This window comes from Mesitornis unicolor, unplaced genomic scaffold, assembly GCF_000695765.1.
Source record: "Mesitornis unicolor isolate BGI_N332 unplaced genomic scaffold, ASM69576v1 scaffold4248, whole genome shotgun sequence".
NCBI classification, from domain to species: Eukaryota; Metazoa; Chordata; class Aves; order Mesitornithiformes; family Mesitornithidae; genus Mesitornis; species Mesitornis unicolor.
In genome coordinates this window covers 113,005-133,119 of record NW_010201003.1, presented here as the reverse complement: position 1 = coordinate 133,119, position 20,115 = coordinate 113,005, and the positions used below count along the sequence as shown (strand labels likewise).

Here is a 20,115-nt window from a genome sequence, read left to right as displayed (position 1 = left end):
TAAACCATTTTTTAAAAACTCTAGTCGTTCTTCTGTGTGTAAATGTTTCTACCTTTTGCTACAAGTTCCTCTTATCACAGAGCACTATATGCAGTATAAGACTAGCCCAAACCAGCTGTAGTTGCTGGTTAAACTTCTTGCCAGGTTTAGAGCTTTTTCTTCTGTTTTTATGTTCATTTTTAAAGGAAATAATTTAATTTCTAAATAGAAAAATGAAATACATTGGGTTGCACAAAAAAGTAACTGAATTTTTTTTGTGGGTAAATGAAAGATGAACTTTTCATGAGAAACAAAAACTGAATTAAACAATATATTGTCCATTTTGTTCAATTATCTTTTGCCATCCTTCAGGCAACTCCATGATTCTGCGCTTAAAGAAGTTCTTATCTTTTTCAGAAAAACAGTTCCAAAAACGATTTGATATCCTCATCAGCAGCGAAGTTCTTACCATTCAAGGTGATTTGTAAAGAACAAAACAAATGGTAGTCTGATGGTGCCAGGTCTGGTGAATCTGGTGGATGTGGTAACACATCCCATCCAAGCTGCAACAATTTTTAATGAATGACCAGACTTGTATGTGGTCTAGTGTTATCATGGAGAAACAAAAACACCTTTGTGATTCACCAATTCTGGACACTTCTGTTTGGTGGCGACATTTAATTTATCCAGTTGAGGACAGTACATGTCTGAATTAAGGGTTTTGTTCCTTGTAAGCAATGCAAAATCCACGATACCTTTGAAATCTCACCGGACTGACAGCATAACCTCCCTTTGGTGAAGATCTGCTTTTGAAATGCTTTGAGCTGGTTTATCACACTTGCTCCATTATCTTTTTGGTTTGTTGTTATTGTAGATGACCCATTTTTCATCAACTGTTATCATATGTTTCAAAAATGGATCATTTTCTTCATGCTTCAAGAGAGAATCAGAGATGTCAATGCACTTACTGAGATGAATTTCTTTGAGCTCCCGTGGTACCCAAATATGGAACTTCCTAACATGTCCAAGTTGTTTTAAATGGTTTTCTATGCTTGATTTCAATACGTTAAGCTTATCAGCAATCTCTTGTGTCATTAAACGCCGACTGGATTTGATCAATGCCTTTATTTTGTCGTTACCAACTTCGATTGGCCTTCCTGAGCATGGTGCATCTTTAACATCAAAATCTCCACACCAAAATTAGCAAACCAATTCTGACACTGCCGTAGTTTTAAGGCAACTTCACCATACACATCACATAACTTTTTATGAGCTTGCACAGCGTTTTCTCCTTTTCTGAAGTAATACAGCAAAATATGACAAAGATGTTCCTTTTGAGTTTCCATTTTGAAATCAATGCCAAATAACTGTTAATGAAAGTCGTGGACTTTCTTTTTCTAAAACAAGCTTGAACTCTCAGCTGTCAATTTACAGAATGAATTTGCAGTTAACATGAAGTTAGATACATTTCAAGACATGTATGTCCATCTATTAAAAAAAACAAAACCAAACAGTAATTACTTTTTTGGCCAACCCAATAGCTATGTATTTTCTCACATTTATGGGATTCTAAAAGGATTTCAGGACCCAGAGTGCTCTGTTCTTAAGTCATTCCTTGATCTTCCTTAAATCATCTATGTATGCATGCTGGTGAAAAAACCATTGGTGAGAGAGAGGTGGGGAGCTAAACCCCAGCAGCATCCCCACACACACAATGCCTGTGGCATGAATGGTTCTGGGGAAGGACTTAGAGGTGACCTTGCCTTATGCTACATCTATTGTGCCTCTTTTTCTGAGGGCAGCAATCCTTCCTGTACCAACCAGACCCTGCTGACTGCCACGTCTATGCAGCATAAACCCTGAATTCAATAAGGTAACAGCTGTTATCATGGTGCTTTTCATCTGGGAGGCAGAGTCTAGAATTGCATCTGATCTCTGTATACACAGACATGCAAGTGATGAGTGCTCAGCCTAGATCCTCAAAGCTTTTAGATAAAATCAGTAAGAGTGAGGTACCTAAATGAATACTTCTGAGGATAATAGCCTCTGTGTCTTTTGCCCATGTGCGGTATAAGGTAGATCATGAACACTAATTTCAAATGATAGACTGTGAGCCTTAGAAAACACCACAAGACTTTAGCGTTGTTTTTTTTTTGCCAAACAGGATTACTAATACACAAAACCAAGCTGCTCCATTTAGTAATACAATCATACAAGTAATTAAACTGGCTATGCTATAGATTCAAATAATTTATTTACAGGTCAAGTCTCTGGTTGCCCTAGATCAATGATTTTTAGCAACAAAGCTCCATAAGAATAGATAAACCAATAGATAAGAATAGAATGCCAATAGGCTATGTATAACGAAAATAAGCACATCTTGGTCTGTGGAGTATGTGCGCATATCCACCTCTGCATGTATACATTTCTGTACAGCACAAGCTCAGGGAAACAGATTAAAACCACATGCCACATGCCCAGACAAATAATCTCTTTAAGCTTTGCTAAGGTAACAGAATGTGTTCTTATTTTTCTTGTATATGGGGTTCTGCTTGCTTGCCCAGTCATTTGTTTAGTTTTCAATTGGAAAACAACAAACAAAGCTAAAAATGCCACACTGCAAAATTAAATTAATTGGATTTCCATTCCTCTATGAAAAGACTTGAAATTAGATTTAAATCAGTGTGTGCTTGGTAAAACATGACAATTTGATGTCTGTTCCATAAAACTGAGAACCACATCTAGTTGCTTTTCTTCTGAATTTGATCAGATAATTTGGTCCATCTTGGAGAATATCTAACAGCTACGCAATCAGACTGAGATTGTTCAGAAAATTACAACACAGTGAGGGAAACTTAATTAGGTTTTCAGCAACTATAAAGGCACTAGCTTGCATTTCCAGAAACTGTCTAAAGCTTTTACAAATAGTCTGATTCAGCTAAAATCAGGCTAATTATATGTTGGGCTCAAAAAATCCTAATTAAAAGAACATTATTGGGGTTATACTGGCTAAATCTGAAAAGATAAGAAATAATGCATTTAATAAGCAATTGGTTTGACAAGCTGGTATATATATTATTATATTAATTATATGACTGTACAATTTGCTCCACAGACCTCCAGACCTGTTCAATCAATCTCTGCTACTTAGTGTCTTTTTTTTTAGATCCACTGTGTGGACATTGCATTAACTCTACTTTATTCAAATGCTACTGCAGAGAATCATATTTATTTCCTTTTTAAATTTTCCTGGCCCATGGTTCCTGTCACTGCAATCTCTCAATGCTTCACAAGTTCTAATGCTTATTTTGCCAGTACCTAGGGTAAGGTACAGAGGTGGTGACAAATTCCTTCTACATGAGAGATGCAAGGCAGAGGGAGACCCTATGATTTCTGAGGGTTCTTTTTTAGATATGAAGGAGTCGATGTTTCAAAGTATTAACAACAGGGACCTCTGAGATTTGAAACACTACTTCACCTGTTTTCTGCCGCAAGTGTTTAGTAATTTTATGAATCAAAACTCAAGTGCAAGCATACAGAAAATGAAAATACAGTTAACAACCACATGTGAAAAGTATGGTTTAGGTAACCTGCCAAATATGAACAGGAGCTTTCTGGTAGAAGGTGAGAAAGTCTAGTTTTCTTGGGTAACATTTAACTGTTGCCCATGCAAACTTTCTTACTCTTCATGTACTGCCTTTAATGCTAATTGGTTAATATGACAATCTTTCCTGAAATTCTTTATTTATTGGTTTTACTTCCAGATATATTTGCTGAATTGTCACAAGCTCAGATTTTCTAGTTCGGATGTATTCATCACTTGGAGAGGCTGTGGTAATTTCTGTCTTTATTGTGGAGGGTTGTTTGTGGTGTGGTTTTTTTTTTTAATTTATGATATATGACTTGCCTTTGTTTTAGAGCATATAGATAATTTGTGTGGCTATATGGCCATTTTTATAATATTTGGCTAATTGCTGTCAGTAATTACATTCTCTCCTGTCTTTCTCAGTCTTTAAAATCAAAAGCAAGCTCTTGTAGAAATGTCTTTAATGTGTGTCTGTAAGAATGCAGAGAGGCAGGGAGAAAATGTGAAAAGAAAACAAAAGAGGGCTCTCCAGAGTTTCTGGGAGTAGATGATCAAAACAGATATAAAGACCAAATATTAAGAATTTGCTACAAAAGAAAAGTTAATAAAAGTCTAGTCTTGTATATACCAATGTGGTATTTCCACTCACTTGTTTACAAGATCTGTTAACCAGAAGAGAAGCTAAATATACAACTAAGCATTGAAACAACATCTGCTCTGGCAATATTTACACAAAATGTCAGCTCTTATTTTTAAGGATGTTAAGTATACCACCATTTTTTTTACCTTTGCTTTTGTCTAGTTTTCACTAATTATAACATGTAATGAGCCAGTGTTTTGCAGTTTTATTGTCCAGGGACATATAGTTAAGTTACTCAAGAAGCTGAAATTTAGTATAGAAAAAACTGAACATGCAGAGACCTTTTGTCTTTTAGTAAGAATTTTAAATTTGGAGTTAATATGCTGATGTTTTAGTATACAAAACTTACTTCACAGTTGGCAAGACACACGTATTTACATATTTCAGTGGGAGCTCCTCCAGGCGTTAGCAAGAGAAAGAGAGAGGACACTGAAAGCATATTGAAATGAATGGATGGCACAGTCAATTTACTGTCCTCGGTTGGGAGACTCCTAAGAGGTTCAGGCAGTTTGGCATTCTCACAGCTCCTAGAGCGTTTTGCTCATTTTCTGCTCTTAAGTAGCTGCACGTGATAGCACACGGACACAGAGGCAGCAAAGATGCAGGAGAGGGGCGACTCTCAGAGTTACTTACGTTGACAGCCCAAGTTGTGCCAGATATATCCCGGCAGACATTTATCACATTTAGGCCCTGATGCTCCCTCCTTACACTCACAAAATCCTCTGTCATTACAGCGATCATGGACTGAACCAAAAGGGTTACAATAACAGTCTGCAGAAACAAGACAACACATACACACTGGATTCAGGTCTACGTTGGTGATAATTCATTCAATACTAATCAAGGGTGCATTTCCAGTGCTAAATGTAAAGGAAGACTGTCTATTAAGGATATCTAGAGTAGTGAATATAACTACTATAGGTCCACTTATTTGTTTGCATATGTCATTTCAGGAAGAGGCATTTTATGATGTGAAGAGAAAAAGTCAAGAGAAAAGCTATAAAGAGAGAAGACATCATGATCTTTGAGAATAAGTGGTTGTAACAGATCCTTTTTGGTAAAAATATTTTTGACAATTTAACGAACATTAGAAAAGCTTTGTATTGTAAGGATACATCAATGTGCCATCAGGGTGAAATGTTTCACATTATTAAAATAGGCTTATCTGTATTACTCAATATTTTCAGAAGAGCTAAATGTCTTTACAGGGCTGTATAAATGCACTTTACTTATTTCCAAGATAGTCTTCCTTTATAGTTTTGAGCAGTATAATAATTTATGTGGATATTTGCCATTAAATTGATGAGACTGTATTTATCAGTGACATTAATAAACCTTTTTCATATTCCACAATGAAAAGCTTGAGGTGAGCAGTAATGTAATGCAAAACTTATCAGAACTGGCTTTATGTTGCCATTTTCATTTCTCTCACCTCCCAGTGGGCAGATGGAAAATGCAATGAGGCTTATTCCCCACTGTGTATTTTCCATGTGTGTTCCCCTAATTAAAGAATGAGTAGGGTAACCCATTTCCTCCCACAACACTTACTGTGTTGTTCATTCACAGCCTTTTTCTTTAACATGATTACAATATCAGTGTTCAGCTTTCAGCCAGCTGAACAAAGATGACAAGACAGTAGCTAGCAGAGCTCATTTTTGGCACCCTTCCATTTATTCATTTTTTTAAATGAAGGGCTATATCTTATTTGTATGTAGACCAATGTAGACCCAGAGTAATTCCACTGTCAGCTGAGACCACATACACATTTTGGTAGCGTCTGATCTCTGCTGCTATTGAAGGCAAAAGATGCACACATTGATTCCTGAATCTGGGCAACCTGGTGGGAGTCTGGCTTTGTACGTCTGTGAATCAGTGCTACTTTGATGACTACCTTTGGCAATTGTTCCACAGCAGTAGGTTAAACCTCAGTGACATTGTAAATGACAAAATTAAGTTGAACTGGGAAGTAAAATACTTAAAAAATCCATTGGAAAAGCTGCAACAGGAAAAAATTACTAGGAAGATATTTGTCATCTGTTGTCTTGGTGCTTATTAACTATAAATTACAGATGGCACTTTGAACATTTGGCATGCTGAAGAAGAATAGTTACCTTTGGCAAACAGAGTTTCACTATAATAATAGAGTCAATTAACCAGCAACATTCATTAATGAAGTTAAAAACTGACATGCCAAAAATACTGTGCAAGGCTGAACAGAATTACAGCACACTGAGTGCCATTTGAAAAGCTGGCAATTCTGATGTTAATCAGGTTTATGAAATGCTTATGTAAACAGGCATAGAACTGAGATTCATATTGAATATAGGAAGTAACATTTGCTTGAAGAGTGTTTATAGAAAACCTTGAAAGACAAAAAGCTTGAAATTACATTGGAAACAGAGGTCCCGAATCGTGTACATTAAAAATAGATTAGTTGGACATAATATAGTTACAGTGAATTAAACAAGTGTTTGTGAAGGAAATGTATGGCCTATGATATTGAATGTTATCGATATATAATGTTATATTTTTGAGAGAACAAGAACCTGACCCTGAATCAGTGAAAGCTTTCCTACCTAAACTCTATCATGTAAATATGTAAGAAGTATCAGGCCCATATTGTGCTGATTAGAATCACAGAATCGCTTGGTTGGAAAAGACCTTTAAGATCATCAAGTCCAACCATAACCTGTCCACTACTAAACCATGTCTCTAAGCACCCCATTTTATCCATCTTTTAAGTACCTCCAGGCATGGTGACTACACCACTTCCCTGGGCAGCCCCTTCCAATGCCTAATAACCAGTGAAGAATTTCAGTGAAGACATTTTTCCTTATGTCCAATCTAAACCTGCCCTGGAGCAACTTGAGGCCATTTCCTCTTGTCCTATCACTTGTTACTTGGGAGAAGAGACTGACACCCACCTCACTACAACCTTCTTTCAGGTAGTTGTTGAGGGTGATTAGGTCTCCCCTCAGCCTCCTTTTCTACAGGCTAAACAACCCCAATTCCTCCAGCTGATCCTCATAAGACTTGTGCTCTGGTCCTTCATCAGCTTTGCTGCGCTTCTTTGGATGCGCTCCAGCACCTCAATGTCTGTCTTGGAGTGGGAGGCCCAAAACTGAACACAGTAGTTGAGGCGCGGCCTCACCAGTGCCAAGTACAGGGGAAGGATCACTTCCCTAGTCCTGTTGGCCATGCTACTTCTGATACAAGCCAAGATGTTGTGTTGGCATTCTTGGCTACCTGTGCACACTGCTGGCTCATGTTCAGTTGGCTGTTGACTGGTACCACCAGATCCCTCTCTGCCAAGCAGTTTTCCAGCCATTTGGTTCTTGTGACCCAAGTGCAGGACCCAGCACTTGGCAGGGCTTTAAGGGAAAGCAGATAGTGGAAACAAAACTCCAAGCCAGGCCCTTTTACAAAAGTAGTAGATCAAATCAGAACGCCAAACAGACCCAGTAACCTTTACTAATGGAATCTGGCCTCCATCTTTCCCATTATACAATTGACACCACAGATAAAACCTACAGAGCCAAACATCCAAGTTCATCATCCAACACAATATCACAGGCTGTGGAACACTTCCCAAGACCTGCCAGATACTTAAGACATTAAAAAGTTCAAAAGCCACAATTCCAGTGTGCCATAGGCAGGCAGTGAGTATCTCCAATGCCTGTACAAGGGCATTAAATAACATTAAATTAACATTCCCACATCATGCTAATAAGCAGACCACACGCCAGGTTCCAGGGTGGGGAAAAAACCCCTGCAAATCTGAGCTGGGAAAGAATTTTCCTCCTAACCTCCATCTGGTGACTGTTTGAGGGGTGGGAAGATGACAGTAGTAGTCATCTGCTGATATTCACTATTATCAGTGTGGTGCTGCCCAGAAAGCACAATGAAACTACATAAAAAAGAATGCTGGGAAAATGGGCAGAAGCTTGCAGGCTTGCTGCTAATCAGTCTGGGTTGACAGTGGCTACAGGACAACCCTCAGGGTTCACTCAACTGCATACCACTAGGGTTTCTAAAGGTCTCACAAGTGTTAATGGAAGCTTAACCCTAAGTGACTGCAAGGTTGGCTTTCTCATAGGTGTGATGATAACTACCATTTCAGTATTTATGTTGTAAGGCAATGGAAATGTTTTATTACTCTGGGTCTACGTGGTGGTTTCCATGTTATGCAATCATGGGCTTGCCAGTGGGTGAATTCACTGAAATAAAGAGTTACTAAGACTTTATCAAGACCTTGTGTTAATAAAAAGCTCTTCAAGTTCATTAAATTCTTTTTCACTGTAAGCACGTCAAGTGAATGATTTTTAACTTTAAAATACTTTGATTTATTTAGAAACTGTAGTTGCCCATATGAGGTAATTTTGCAATTAACTCATAAATCAACAGATTTTTGATATTTCATTTAGGAAATAAATTTTTATTTTGCTTCTAAAGAAAATAAGGACATAATGAAATTAGATTTAAGCCCACTGTATAATGTGTTACTTTTGGTTCACTGGTAAAAACCTTCTCAGTATTTGAATTCTTTGGAACTCATCAGTTTTAAAAATGAAACATTTTACATTTTTTCCATTTAGTTAGCACCGTCTATAGATTTGTTATCCATGTACTTACCATATATACTTATGAAAACTATATAAGTAGTTTTGATAAATCAGAGCCAAAGCCCTGTTAGCTGCCATTAAACTGGCTTATCCAAACATTTTTTGCTTTTCTACATATATGGCTGAAGAGGAAAGAATTAGCCTGGAAAAATGACATTCATATGGGAATAAGACTAGCACATGTCACTGGAAATCTGCTTATTAAAATGTTCATGCCAACATTCCACTTGTACTTAAAACCCAAGACACTGCTTTTAAACTCAAGAGAAAAGAGAAATGAGCATTTCCAATAGAGCAAAACTCTTTGTGCTTGACCCAGAAGGACGGTGAATCCATCAACTCTGTCAGAGGTGAAAATACTGTACATTTTGCCCAGTTAATCTTAGGAGCCCCAGTTCAGGAAAGTACTTCAAGAACAAACTTCTCTGTTTTCTGAAAAGTGCTTGGGTATCTGACTTTAATCAGCTGGTAGTGTGAAAGTCTTGAGTTGGCAAATTGGCTATGATACATAGATTTTGTATGCATATGATCACTATGATCCTGAAAGCTGTTTTAGTCCAAGAAGAATATTATTCAATTAAACCAAATTACTTAATATGTAGCAAAGCAGGGTCTGATCCTATAGTCATCTCACCTGGGACAATTCTCAGGGGAGCCCAAGAGAATTCTGCTTGCATTAGGGTGGGAAAGTCAGCAAATGAATCACGTTGGGTTTTTGGTGTGTTTTCTTTCTTTTTTCTTTCTTTTTTCTTTTTTTTACTTTTTTTAAAAGACTCTTGTTAAGTGAAAAGTTTTAAAATTTTATTGCTGCAGATTCTGGGCAATTTCAAAGTGCACAGTTGTTTTACTAAGACATTCTAAATACATCAGTTGCAAAGTAATTTAAAATTTACTTATTTTTGACTCCTCGTTTATTAGCTTCATTCTGCTACATAGCTACAGATGCTGTCTTAGCATTTCAGTGTACATGGGAAAACAACTTACTGAACGACCTGATGAAAAATCCCAAATAGAGTAATTTAGTGTCATATTCATTATGCCTGTTTAGGCAGCTGAAATGATACAGCCATGATGTCATATCAATGATGTCTGTCATCTACATCAAACAAATATGAGGTATAGGGTTTTTTTCCCATGAACATTTGATTGGGTTAATCTCTTCAGCACAGTCATACAAAATCATGACTTGCCTGCTAAAGTTCTTATTAGCTCAGACTAATTAATGTCAAAGGAGATCATGCATTTTCTGAATGTGTTGCCAAGCAAAGTTAAGAGGAGCACACGTGAAGTGCAGTGTGTGGATGGATCTGGGTGTTTATAATGAAATAAAATGTAAAACTATCAGACTGCAGACCAAAACAAATAATAGCAACCTAAATATTTTCTGGATTGAATCTCAGCAATGGATTACAAAGAATATTAAAATAAAAATTATTCACCTATAGTCTATTTTGTCATGAAAATATATTATAACTACTCTTTGGTTTTGCTTCCTGGAAAATGGAAAGAAAAACAAAATCATAATGAAAATCCAGAACAGGTTAAACTGATGCTTATGTCTATAAGAAACATAACATAACTAAAATCTCCACCTTTGTTTGTTATTAGAACAGCATCTTTTGTGGCTACTTGTTAATTACTGGCCATTGTATGAGGATTCCTTTATTGATTACGTTCCATCTTCACCTAAAGTGTCCTAATTTTTTGCTATATGTAGTCTTTGGTGACATGAGAACAATGCATATTCTTCTAGTGTGATAAAGATCTTGTATTTTTTCCCAATATGTTATTCTTATTCTGACATTTTCTTTAATTCTGCATTTGGGTATTTATAGCAGATGCTAAGTAAAGCACTGTTTTCACCTAGGAATCCCTTTTCTAAATTTGACATCATGTCAAACTGGTTTGGTACATTTTGCTGCTAACCACATGGACATAATTTCAGTTTCTCCTCTAAGGAGAGGGGTGGTAACACTGTGTTTACAGCCCTATGCCTGGGAGCAGAAATAGCCGCAACATGTTTTATGACATTTAAGTGAATAAAAGGGGTTAATAAACACCACTCCCCATGTCCTGTTGATGCAGTTGGCAACTTTTGTAGGTCTCCAGGCAAGTATTCAAAAGTCTGTACTAATGATTCTGAACGTTTGACAGGGAACAGGTATTTATGGCTCGATACTTCAGTTTTCACATGTGTAACTCCACCATGGCTCCCTCCTGCAGAAGGACAGCACAAACAGTTTCTCAGGGGTTTCCTGGGAAAGTCTTCCCAGGACACTTAGCCAGAGAGATTCATCGCCGTATACAGATTCAAAATACCTCCTTGGGGCTACAGGAGCAATGGAAATGGAGTGAGAAGTCTACACAGATGTTCTTATCCATTGAAAAAGCTCATTCTGGCTTAACTGGCAAGTAAGCAGCAGTGGTCCCTAGCAGCTGCCAGTAGCTGAAAAGGCACAGAAGAAAAGCCGCAGTTATCCCGGGACTGACCTATGCACACATTTTCATCGTCCAGCTCTGCAGAAGCATTTCTGAAGTAGCCCAGCCTGCATAACTCACAGTGCTGGCCTCTAGTGTTGTGCTTACAGCTCACGCAAATGACCGTATTGAGCAGCTCGATGTAACTGCACCGGTTGGAGTGCCCGAAGCATTCACAGTCTTTCAAGGAAGAACAGAAATGTATACAAAATGTATACAGCAGCAGAGTAATAGCACATTACATGCTTAGTAAAAATGAACCATGAATAGAAGTATGAATGAATGGCACATACATGTTAATCAATGTAACATGGACAACAGCAGATGTTCATCTGCAATGAAAGTGAAGTTTGTTTCAGGCAGGTTAGCGTGACCCGACGACCATGGCATGACGTCGAAGCTGGCTGTTGTTGGCAGACCTGATGGAACTGAAGCATTTGCAGTTGTAAACCTTTCAGGGGCACTGGAGGCTTGGTTTCCGTTGATAGAAGTGTGCACCTTTTTGCACATTTGAGATGTGTATAAATCAAGACATGAGAAAAATTTCCTCATATTGAAAATACTAAATACAGTGGGCAAAATTGTCAAACTTCGTCATGTTTAAACCCACAACTGTAAGTAAAATAAAAGCTTTGTTTTGACATAAATGGTGAATATTCAAAAATACTACTCAACTTGGGGTACTGTAACTGTAACCTTGGGAACTAAACTGTTTTATTTCAAGACCAAAAAAATCTCTAGTTTGACAGTTTTGGCCAGCATCTCCTAAAACAATTAACAGAGAAGAAAAGGAAGGAAAAGAGGTGTTATTTAAGAGCTACTTCTACTGTACTTCTGAGGGTAAGCATTAACCCATTTTCATATTCTGAGATGAAAAACAATTGGGCCAGAAAAGATAATGAAAATTCTGAAATGTGTACTAAATAGAAAGCATGCTTACTGCAGCCATCTGAAATGCAGACAGCCACTTTTTAAACCTCTTTCATTAAACATGGAATGCTGGTGCCTTTCAGTCTTTCATCGCAAGCAATGCTTGGTTTTATGCAGAAAGAAGCAGGAATTGGAAATGTATCGATATCATTATAGAAGGCACAGCTATGCTTTGTGTAGAAAGCTTGTGTAAGTCTGATCACTCAGCTCTGAGATTATAAGCCCAGAATGAATGCAGGCAAGGTTATTAGAATGATCAGGGAAGTAGATAGCCTATTTAAAAAGTGAAAACTAGGATAATTTGGCTTGTTTAGTCCAGGAAACTGAAGACAGGGTATATCACTGGGCTATAAATACATCAAGGAGATAGTCTTCTGTCATCCTAAGTGAGTATCTGCACTAATGGATAACACTGGCACAAGAACAAATGGGTGTTAACTGGCCATTGAGAAATCTCAACTGGAAATTAGGAGATGGTATCTAGCCATTAGGGCACTGAGGTTCTCAAACACTATTCCAATTTGCAACAAAACCACTAATGCTGTAGAGATGTAGTTTATTAACTGGTGAAAGAGATTATGGTATGTTTTCTGCAGTAATGGAGTACTGGATGCAGTGACTTGGAAGGTCTTCAAAGTCTTGAAGTGAACTTAGCCTGTAATTAGATAAAGCTGTAGCAGAGGGTGTAAAATGTTCCCATACATGACAGGGGCCAAGTCCCCTGTACTGCCTTTCCTATCATATGCTGCTGATTATGCTGGGGCACCTAATGAGCCTACTGATTGTTCGCATAGAGCATCAGATAACAGCAATTCCAGGTACATGTTTATGAGTATGTTATGCACACCTAATACATATCTACTTCTTTGGCTGTTGTCTGGTGTAATGGACTGTAAATAGATAGCATCTTTTCTTATACTGTACAACGCTTCACACAACATATGTTTCAATATTGAGAGCTGCCTTTCTGCTGCCAGGAGACATTAATTCAATTTACATATACGCATTTAGTTAACATTCTTTTTCTCTTCAGTGTTATACTGCTAAACTGATGTTTTGTGGTTCACACCAGTCTGATAATTTTGATGCCTATAGCTGCTGGAGTACAGTAAAACCTTTGGTGTATAGTTTCAGTATGTTACCGCTTGACATAATTGGGGGGGGAGGGAAAAAGTGTTAATGTTTGTTGTCTTTTGCAGCTGGTCAGTATGATTATACATCTCAGCCAGCAGCATTCCTGCCCTAGTGTAACCATCCTCCTCCAGTGAAAACCACCTGTGTGAGGCAGAGGCAAAGGATCTAGAAGTGTCAACTAGCACTGGCAAACCGGAGGCACAGGGAAAATTGTTTTAAGTTTTTATGTGTTTGATTTTTAATATAAGACAGACTGGTTTTAGTGATAAGCAATCTGATGCTTCTGAATCTCAGGTTCAGAATGCTGTCTCAGTCTCTGTCTGATTAAGGACCTGTCTTCTGCTACCAGTAGACAATTTGTTTTGGTTAGATGATACCATAGTGGTGTGTTTGTCAGACTTGTGGCTAAACATAATCATACTGTAGGTGAACTGAGAAGAAATAATTTACCTTGTTTTCTGAATCAGTAACAGGCAGCAGGATACTATATTTTTTGTTTCAAAAATATGCAGACTATAAAGAGATGCTGGTAAATCAGACTATGCTACATCATCTTTTGTGTTTAAAGTAGCAGAAAGTAATTTAAGAATATTCTGTGAAAGAATGACTGTCTACTTCCACTCTGAAATTGTGATATGACCTTCAATAATTTTACTACTACACATAACCAGCCATTACAAAAGCACAGGAAACAAAGCTGCACATAAAATTATTCACTCCATAACATGGCTTGCTCCAAGTTATGATTTGGACTGAAGAAACATCTAATAATTATGACAGGCTGATGTACACACATGCTCCTAAACGTACACAGAAGGACTACCCAAGTTCAGATGTGGCTCATCAACATAAAAGGTAAACAACGAGACCAGTTCTTATTGTATTCCTATGGGTACTGCTCTTTTGTAACAACAGTGCTGTGTGAAAGAAAGCCTTTGTCTCAAAGTTAATTTATACTAAGATATAGCAAAGCTTTAGGAATCTTGATCATCAGAATGGTAAATGCTACATAGTATAGGGAAAAAAACCAGTTAACTCAAGAACAGTCTAACATCTGATCAAAGATTAGCAATGGTACAAAGGAAAACAACCCACAAACATGGCAAGTAATGATTAAATCAGTCTTTTGCCAATTTTTGCTCCCTGCCCCCAATTTGACTAGTGCAATAATACGCTTTTGCTTCCTGCTGTTGGTCTGATCAGTGAATCATTTTTACACTCCTCTGTGTTTATAAAAAAATCTATGTAAAGGGTCCTCATATGATTGAAATAGAATTATTTTCTCCACTGGCTCCACGAGGTGCTATCCTAAACCAGTCAAACATAACATGTAGAACTGCATTCGGCATCATGCCAGCAGGGAAGCTGATACCTGTCAATGCCTGTGGCCTTTCTAGCCAGTGTGGTTCACCTTAACCAGCGCACCAAGACCACAAAGGAGCCAGCTTATGAGACTTGTCAGAAGCACAACTTAAGGTTCTTGGGCACGTTTCTCTGGCTAGCAGCCCAACCACGTTTATGCACTGGCAAAGCCATGCAATCACTGAAAAAAAATGGGGGGGAAGTATCAAAATTGGGCTGCACACAGTTTACCAACAATGAAATGACATGAGCTTACACTGCTAGAAAATGTTGCTTTCAGTTCTGAGTGGCACATGTCAGAAAATAACACAGATGAACTGAAGACAGTTTAAAGCTGAACAACAATCAGGAGTAAATGGTTTGGAAAATAAAACCTCAGAGGAGAGGTAAAGATAGCTACATAGGTTTAATGTGAAGGAAAAAGGGAGAAGAGATAGCCATGTCATATTTGATAACTGTCTTTAGATGATTCAGGAATTGTCAGATCCCTTGCCAACTCACAGAAGGACTGACTGTATGAGCCTGTAAAGAATATTTCCAATGCAATTGTTCTATTGCAACAATCTTGATCCTGTTTAGAAAGCAAGATAAAATTACCCATTGAAGGAGGCTCATAAAGACGTTGATCATGTAATTGTTTTGTTTCTATAAACTGAACACTTTCACCCCCCCTATTATGATGCTATGCATTTACATATTTGAGATGACGTACTATTGTCCTGTGGGAACAAGGTTCAGCTGAAGCTTCAGCTGTGACCAATAAAACATGAAATGTCATCACATGAAACAGTGTAAACACACGTGGAAGGGAAGTGTAATTTTTAAACTATGACAGGTAATGCATGAGACAGCTATCAGTGACATTTTCTAATTAAAAGCACAAAGAGTATTTAAAGAAAAGTGCATTTAGAAATCATTAAAATGTTTTTTCTTTTTAATTTTCCAGTAACACTGTGTTCCTCCTCTATACACTAACAAAAGGCAAACAAAGATTTCATTGCAACCTCAGAAATTACCTGCTTCATAACAGTATGGCTCGTTATCACGATCTCATCAAATGGGTCAAACTAAGTTCAAACATTTGTTAATATCCCTATTCCTTGTTAATATGTATTTCCTGAATAATGGGATATTCACAATAGCTACAGAAAGACAAAACATCTTTATACGTACTCTTTACAGATAAATTGATGAGGAAGAACAATGAGAAGATCTCAAGGTCAGGCTATGAATGACAGATATGCAAATGAAACAAGTTGCCTCGTAAGTCAGAGCGAATATTGACATCCTTCATTGTGCCCATATAATTCCATTATTTTGATAAAACACTGAAACAACAGTTCAAACTGTAATGCCTACACCCTGAATTTGCACACTGTTACAATAAAATGAAGATGTAAGGCACACTTAAAATGCACTTCATGACATTTACAGATACTTATTGAGGATATGGACAATGACGCTTAATGTATTGTTTGCCCTCAACTAATCTGCTTATGCACCTCTCTGTACAATTTATGCATATCAGTGAGGAAAACAAGACTCTGGCCAACATTTGCTTTCTAGGCAACAATCTGAATGGTTGTATTCATACATCTAACTCCTTTAAAAACAAATGCCATGTCACTTTATATGCCAGCAGTGACTGCCAAAAAAGTGTATTTATTATTTTCTTTGTATGGCTTATGTTTATGCAACTTAATGCTTCTGTTGTTATCAATGAAGATGCCTTACCAGTAAGCTAATGGGTACACTTCACAGATATTCCAGATTCATACAGTGCAATGTTTTCACAACACAGAGCACTATGAAATCACTGTATGAATCCAAGAATTCCTACCTCTCTTGTGGTTTGCAACTTGAACAGAAGAAACAGTTGACATAGCTAATTTGGGAGCAACTGGATAGGTAATAAAATGAACAGTAAATTAGAAAAGGTATCATACAGGAACAATTAAAAAGATTAAAATTAACTTCTTTATTTTCTAACTTTTAAATTAACCTTAACAATTATTATTTTGTAAGGAACAGGTGAAAGTTAGGGAAAAATGAGTTGTATACTATGAACTATTGAATCACTTGAGCTGTAATATCCAAGATAAAGGGAATATAATTCACATCCACACATTTTGGCACTTTTGTGTTCGGGTTTATTTGATGGTTACTCCCAATCCATGACCAATGACTATATGGCAACCAGAGTGGTCTGCAAAGGGTTTTATTAAATTTATGTGCATATTTATTCTGGCCTTATAGCATAAACAAAGAAAACATAATAAAATAATATTAAGTATAGGCAGATTTCTGTAATTATTGTCTTCATACATTATCCTTGACTGAAGTATTTAATCTACAATAATTGTTGAACACCGTAACAATATGCTCCAAACACATCATCTGAACAGAAATGCTTTTGAGTTTTTGTGTTTTGTGCTCCATAACAAAACATCAAAACTGAATTTACTAAAACTCTTATTTTTGGAGAAGAAAGATTGAATAATTTCGTGCTGTTCAGGATGTATTTTGCAATGATGTTAAGTCCTAGATGATAAGCAGTATAATTAAGCTATGAAATCCATTAGAAATGCTAAGTACCATTTCACTGGGAATGTTTTGATTTAAAATTCCTGTGAATAATGTAGGCTAATCCTTACAAAGAGCAGAGGAGCAGAGATCAATCTGGGGTTTTTTGTTTGTTTAAGGAACACATGCAAAAGCTTGAAAAATGTAACATGGGCTAAATGAAGTTATTGAAACACTAATTATCACTTCATCAAGGATATTTAAAACCTATATGAATAATGCAAACTAAAGTACATTGCTAATCCTTATAGAGAGCACAGATCAGTTAGCATGTTCTGTTTTGCTGGGCACAGTAACGTGCACACATAGCATGGTAGATTTTATGTGTACATGTGTATGTTTTGATTTGATCATTGTGATCAATGGATTTAACTATAGCCCTTCCAATGTGATTCCAAATATAACTTATTCAGTTTAGTAGCTATTTTCTAGATCACCTTTTAATTAATTTTATTCTCCATCTGTGTTACAGCGCAGAAAGAACACCTTTTGAATAGTGAAAGCAATCCACAGGCCAGATTTCTGCAGGGATTTTTTTTTGGGAACAAAGGGCAGCAAATAAGGAAAACAAAAGGATGGTATTTTTAATAATGAGCAGTCATTTTGAAATGTGAAGTATAGCTGAATACAACTTCAAATTACAAAGAATCTTACTTTCATTAGTCATCTTAAAAAGTTGTTCTCTCTTTCAATGCTAATCATCATGCCAGAGGCTGTGAGTATTTTTTTGTGTGGCACTCAAATTGCAGAAAACTACGAGTCTATCCTGCAGACAACTTGCTTGTATTGTGGATGGCATGCAAACTGAGAATGCCTTTCGGCTCACTTGGGAAAACAAAGTGGAAACAAGACATTAAAAATGGGTTTGATGTAGACAATGACAATCTCTCTCACTCAAGAATCTTGAAACTTACTCAACATACAGACTGCTGTTCAGACAAGTCCAACATTATCTCGGACTTTCTGTACATCAGTGCTTATAACCTGTACATCTACTTTTTAAGACTTTTTGCAGTGGTGATGTGTGTAATCTGAGTGTTGGAAGACATTTCAAGTAAGGTTGGTTTTATGGTTATTTTCTCTCAGAATAGCATTACTTAGCACCAAAAGAAAATACGTCGGATTCATTGCTAGTAATTTTGCTACCATGTGGGACTCCTTGAAAGCAATTTCAGTAATTTTAGACCACTAGGAATTTTACAGCATCCTACCTTGGTTTGGTTTAGAAACCTCAAGGGAAGAAATATTCGGCCATATCCTATCAAACTTTGGAGGATCTGCATGCATCAGGAAAAATCAGGTTTTGTTATTTAGATCTGTGATACTGTTCTAAACAGGCAAGCATATGGACAAGACACAGATTACAAACATCCATTACTGGACTAATCTAGGTTGCACTTGAACAGTACATGACTCCACAGTGAACAAGAAAACAAGCAATTGATGATTCCCAAAACACCAAATAGACATAAAATACTGTGCATAACAATTTTATCTTCTGTGGTTTAAAGTACACTTTTTCTTGAAGAGAAGGTATCCTAAACCAAAATACGTGATTCTAACACCAGGAACAAAACAGGAACATAGTCTGTTAAATCTGCTCTGTAGAGATAAAACAATAGTATCGGACAAAAATGGATTTCTTACCAAAGACATATCTTACCATAACATCCTGTTTTAGGGCCTTTTGAGTGAATTATATTTCTGTTATCAGAAGAAATATATTTACTAGTAGAGTGGACCTTTTCTTTTGCCCTCACGTTTTTGTGTGTTGTATCTATTTCCTATCATCACTACTGAGGTGATATTTTACAGCTTGGGTTTTTTTTTTTTTGTAAGAACATTAAATGTCTACATTTCTCAAAGGCCCTACATTATGTGTTACCTACATGTAGAAGCATTTTGTCTCTCAGCAAAAGAATTAGCTATGTCTCTTTAGAGCTCTATCTCCTTTGGTCAATGTGTTTTGGGGCTGGGGTAGTGGGGAGTGATAATCCTTAGCAGAATGGTGCTCAGTGTTGGAACTGAGAGTAAGTAAAGGGGATGGGGTTTCAGGAGGAGGAAAGAAAGGTTTTCTTTAGGCCCTGACCTAAGAAATTGCATTTCTACTCTATTTTTCTGTTATCATCTTTTCTCTGTTCTCATCTGCCTAACTTTGAACATCAGATTTAGACCACATTTTATCATCTGTGAGCACTGCCAGTGGTTGTATCCTTTCTGAGCTGAACAAAATTTTCTTTAATGGTCACCTCAGCCTACATAGCGGTGATATTAGTGAGGAGGGAGCTATTTCTTCATTTCTGCCTACAAGGAGCTCAGTTGAGTAGTGAGTAGACTGCAGTTTTCACAACCTGCTTGGCATTAAGGGTCTAGGTTTATATGTCGGTTTGTTTCACTCTTATGTCCACCTTAGTGGAAGACTTGCAGAGATGCTATGACAAAAAGACTGGGGCTTCAAATATCTGATGTGGAAGGAGGACACAATTTTTTTCTGTAGTATCTTCTCACCTATTTGTCAAGGGTGAAGAGAAATCGGTTGGGTGGGGATGGCTATCCCAAAAGTCCTCCCACATAGAGAACAACTCAAGGAAAGGGTGATGACCTGCACTGTGCCATTTACTGTGAGGTAGTCTTCTGCAACTGAATCGGTAAACTTGTGATACAATCACAACATTATATCATATTCTTGCAATTTTTATGCTTTTTCCTTATCAATCAAGACCTCAGAAGAAAGGAAAACTGAGTCAGTTTGGTAGATTCTCAAACAGTCTATGTATTAAAAGTAACCTGCCTCTACTGGT

The 20,115-nt window shown here is 37.1% G+C and overlaps 1 protein-coding gene across 1 annotated transcript in view; it reads right to left on the bottom strand.

The window, feature by feature from the left end:
• Window positions 1-825: 825 nt before the first annotated feature.
• Window positions 826-20,115, bottom strand: part of LOC104544912 (netrin-G1-like) — a 126,254-nt gene continuing 106,964 nt past the window's right edge. Inside the window, exons 5-7 of the mRNA XM_010189917.1 lie at window positions 11,318-11,485; window positions 4,839-4,976; window positions 826-1,151 (exon numbers count right to left, since the gene is read on the bottom strand). Of these exons, the coding sequence (XP_010188219.1) occupies window positions 826-1,151; window positions 4,839-4,976; window positions 11,318-11,485 (632 nt within the window). The remainder of the gene's footprint in view (window positions 1,152-4,838; window positions 4,977-11,317; window positions 11,486-20,115) is intronic.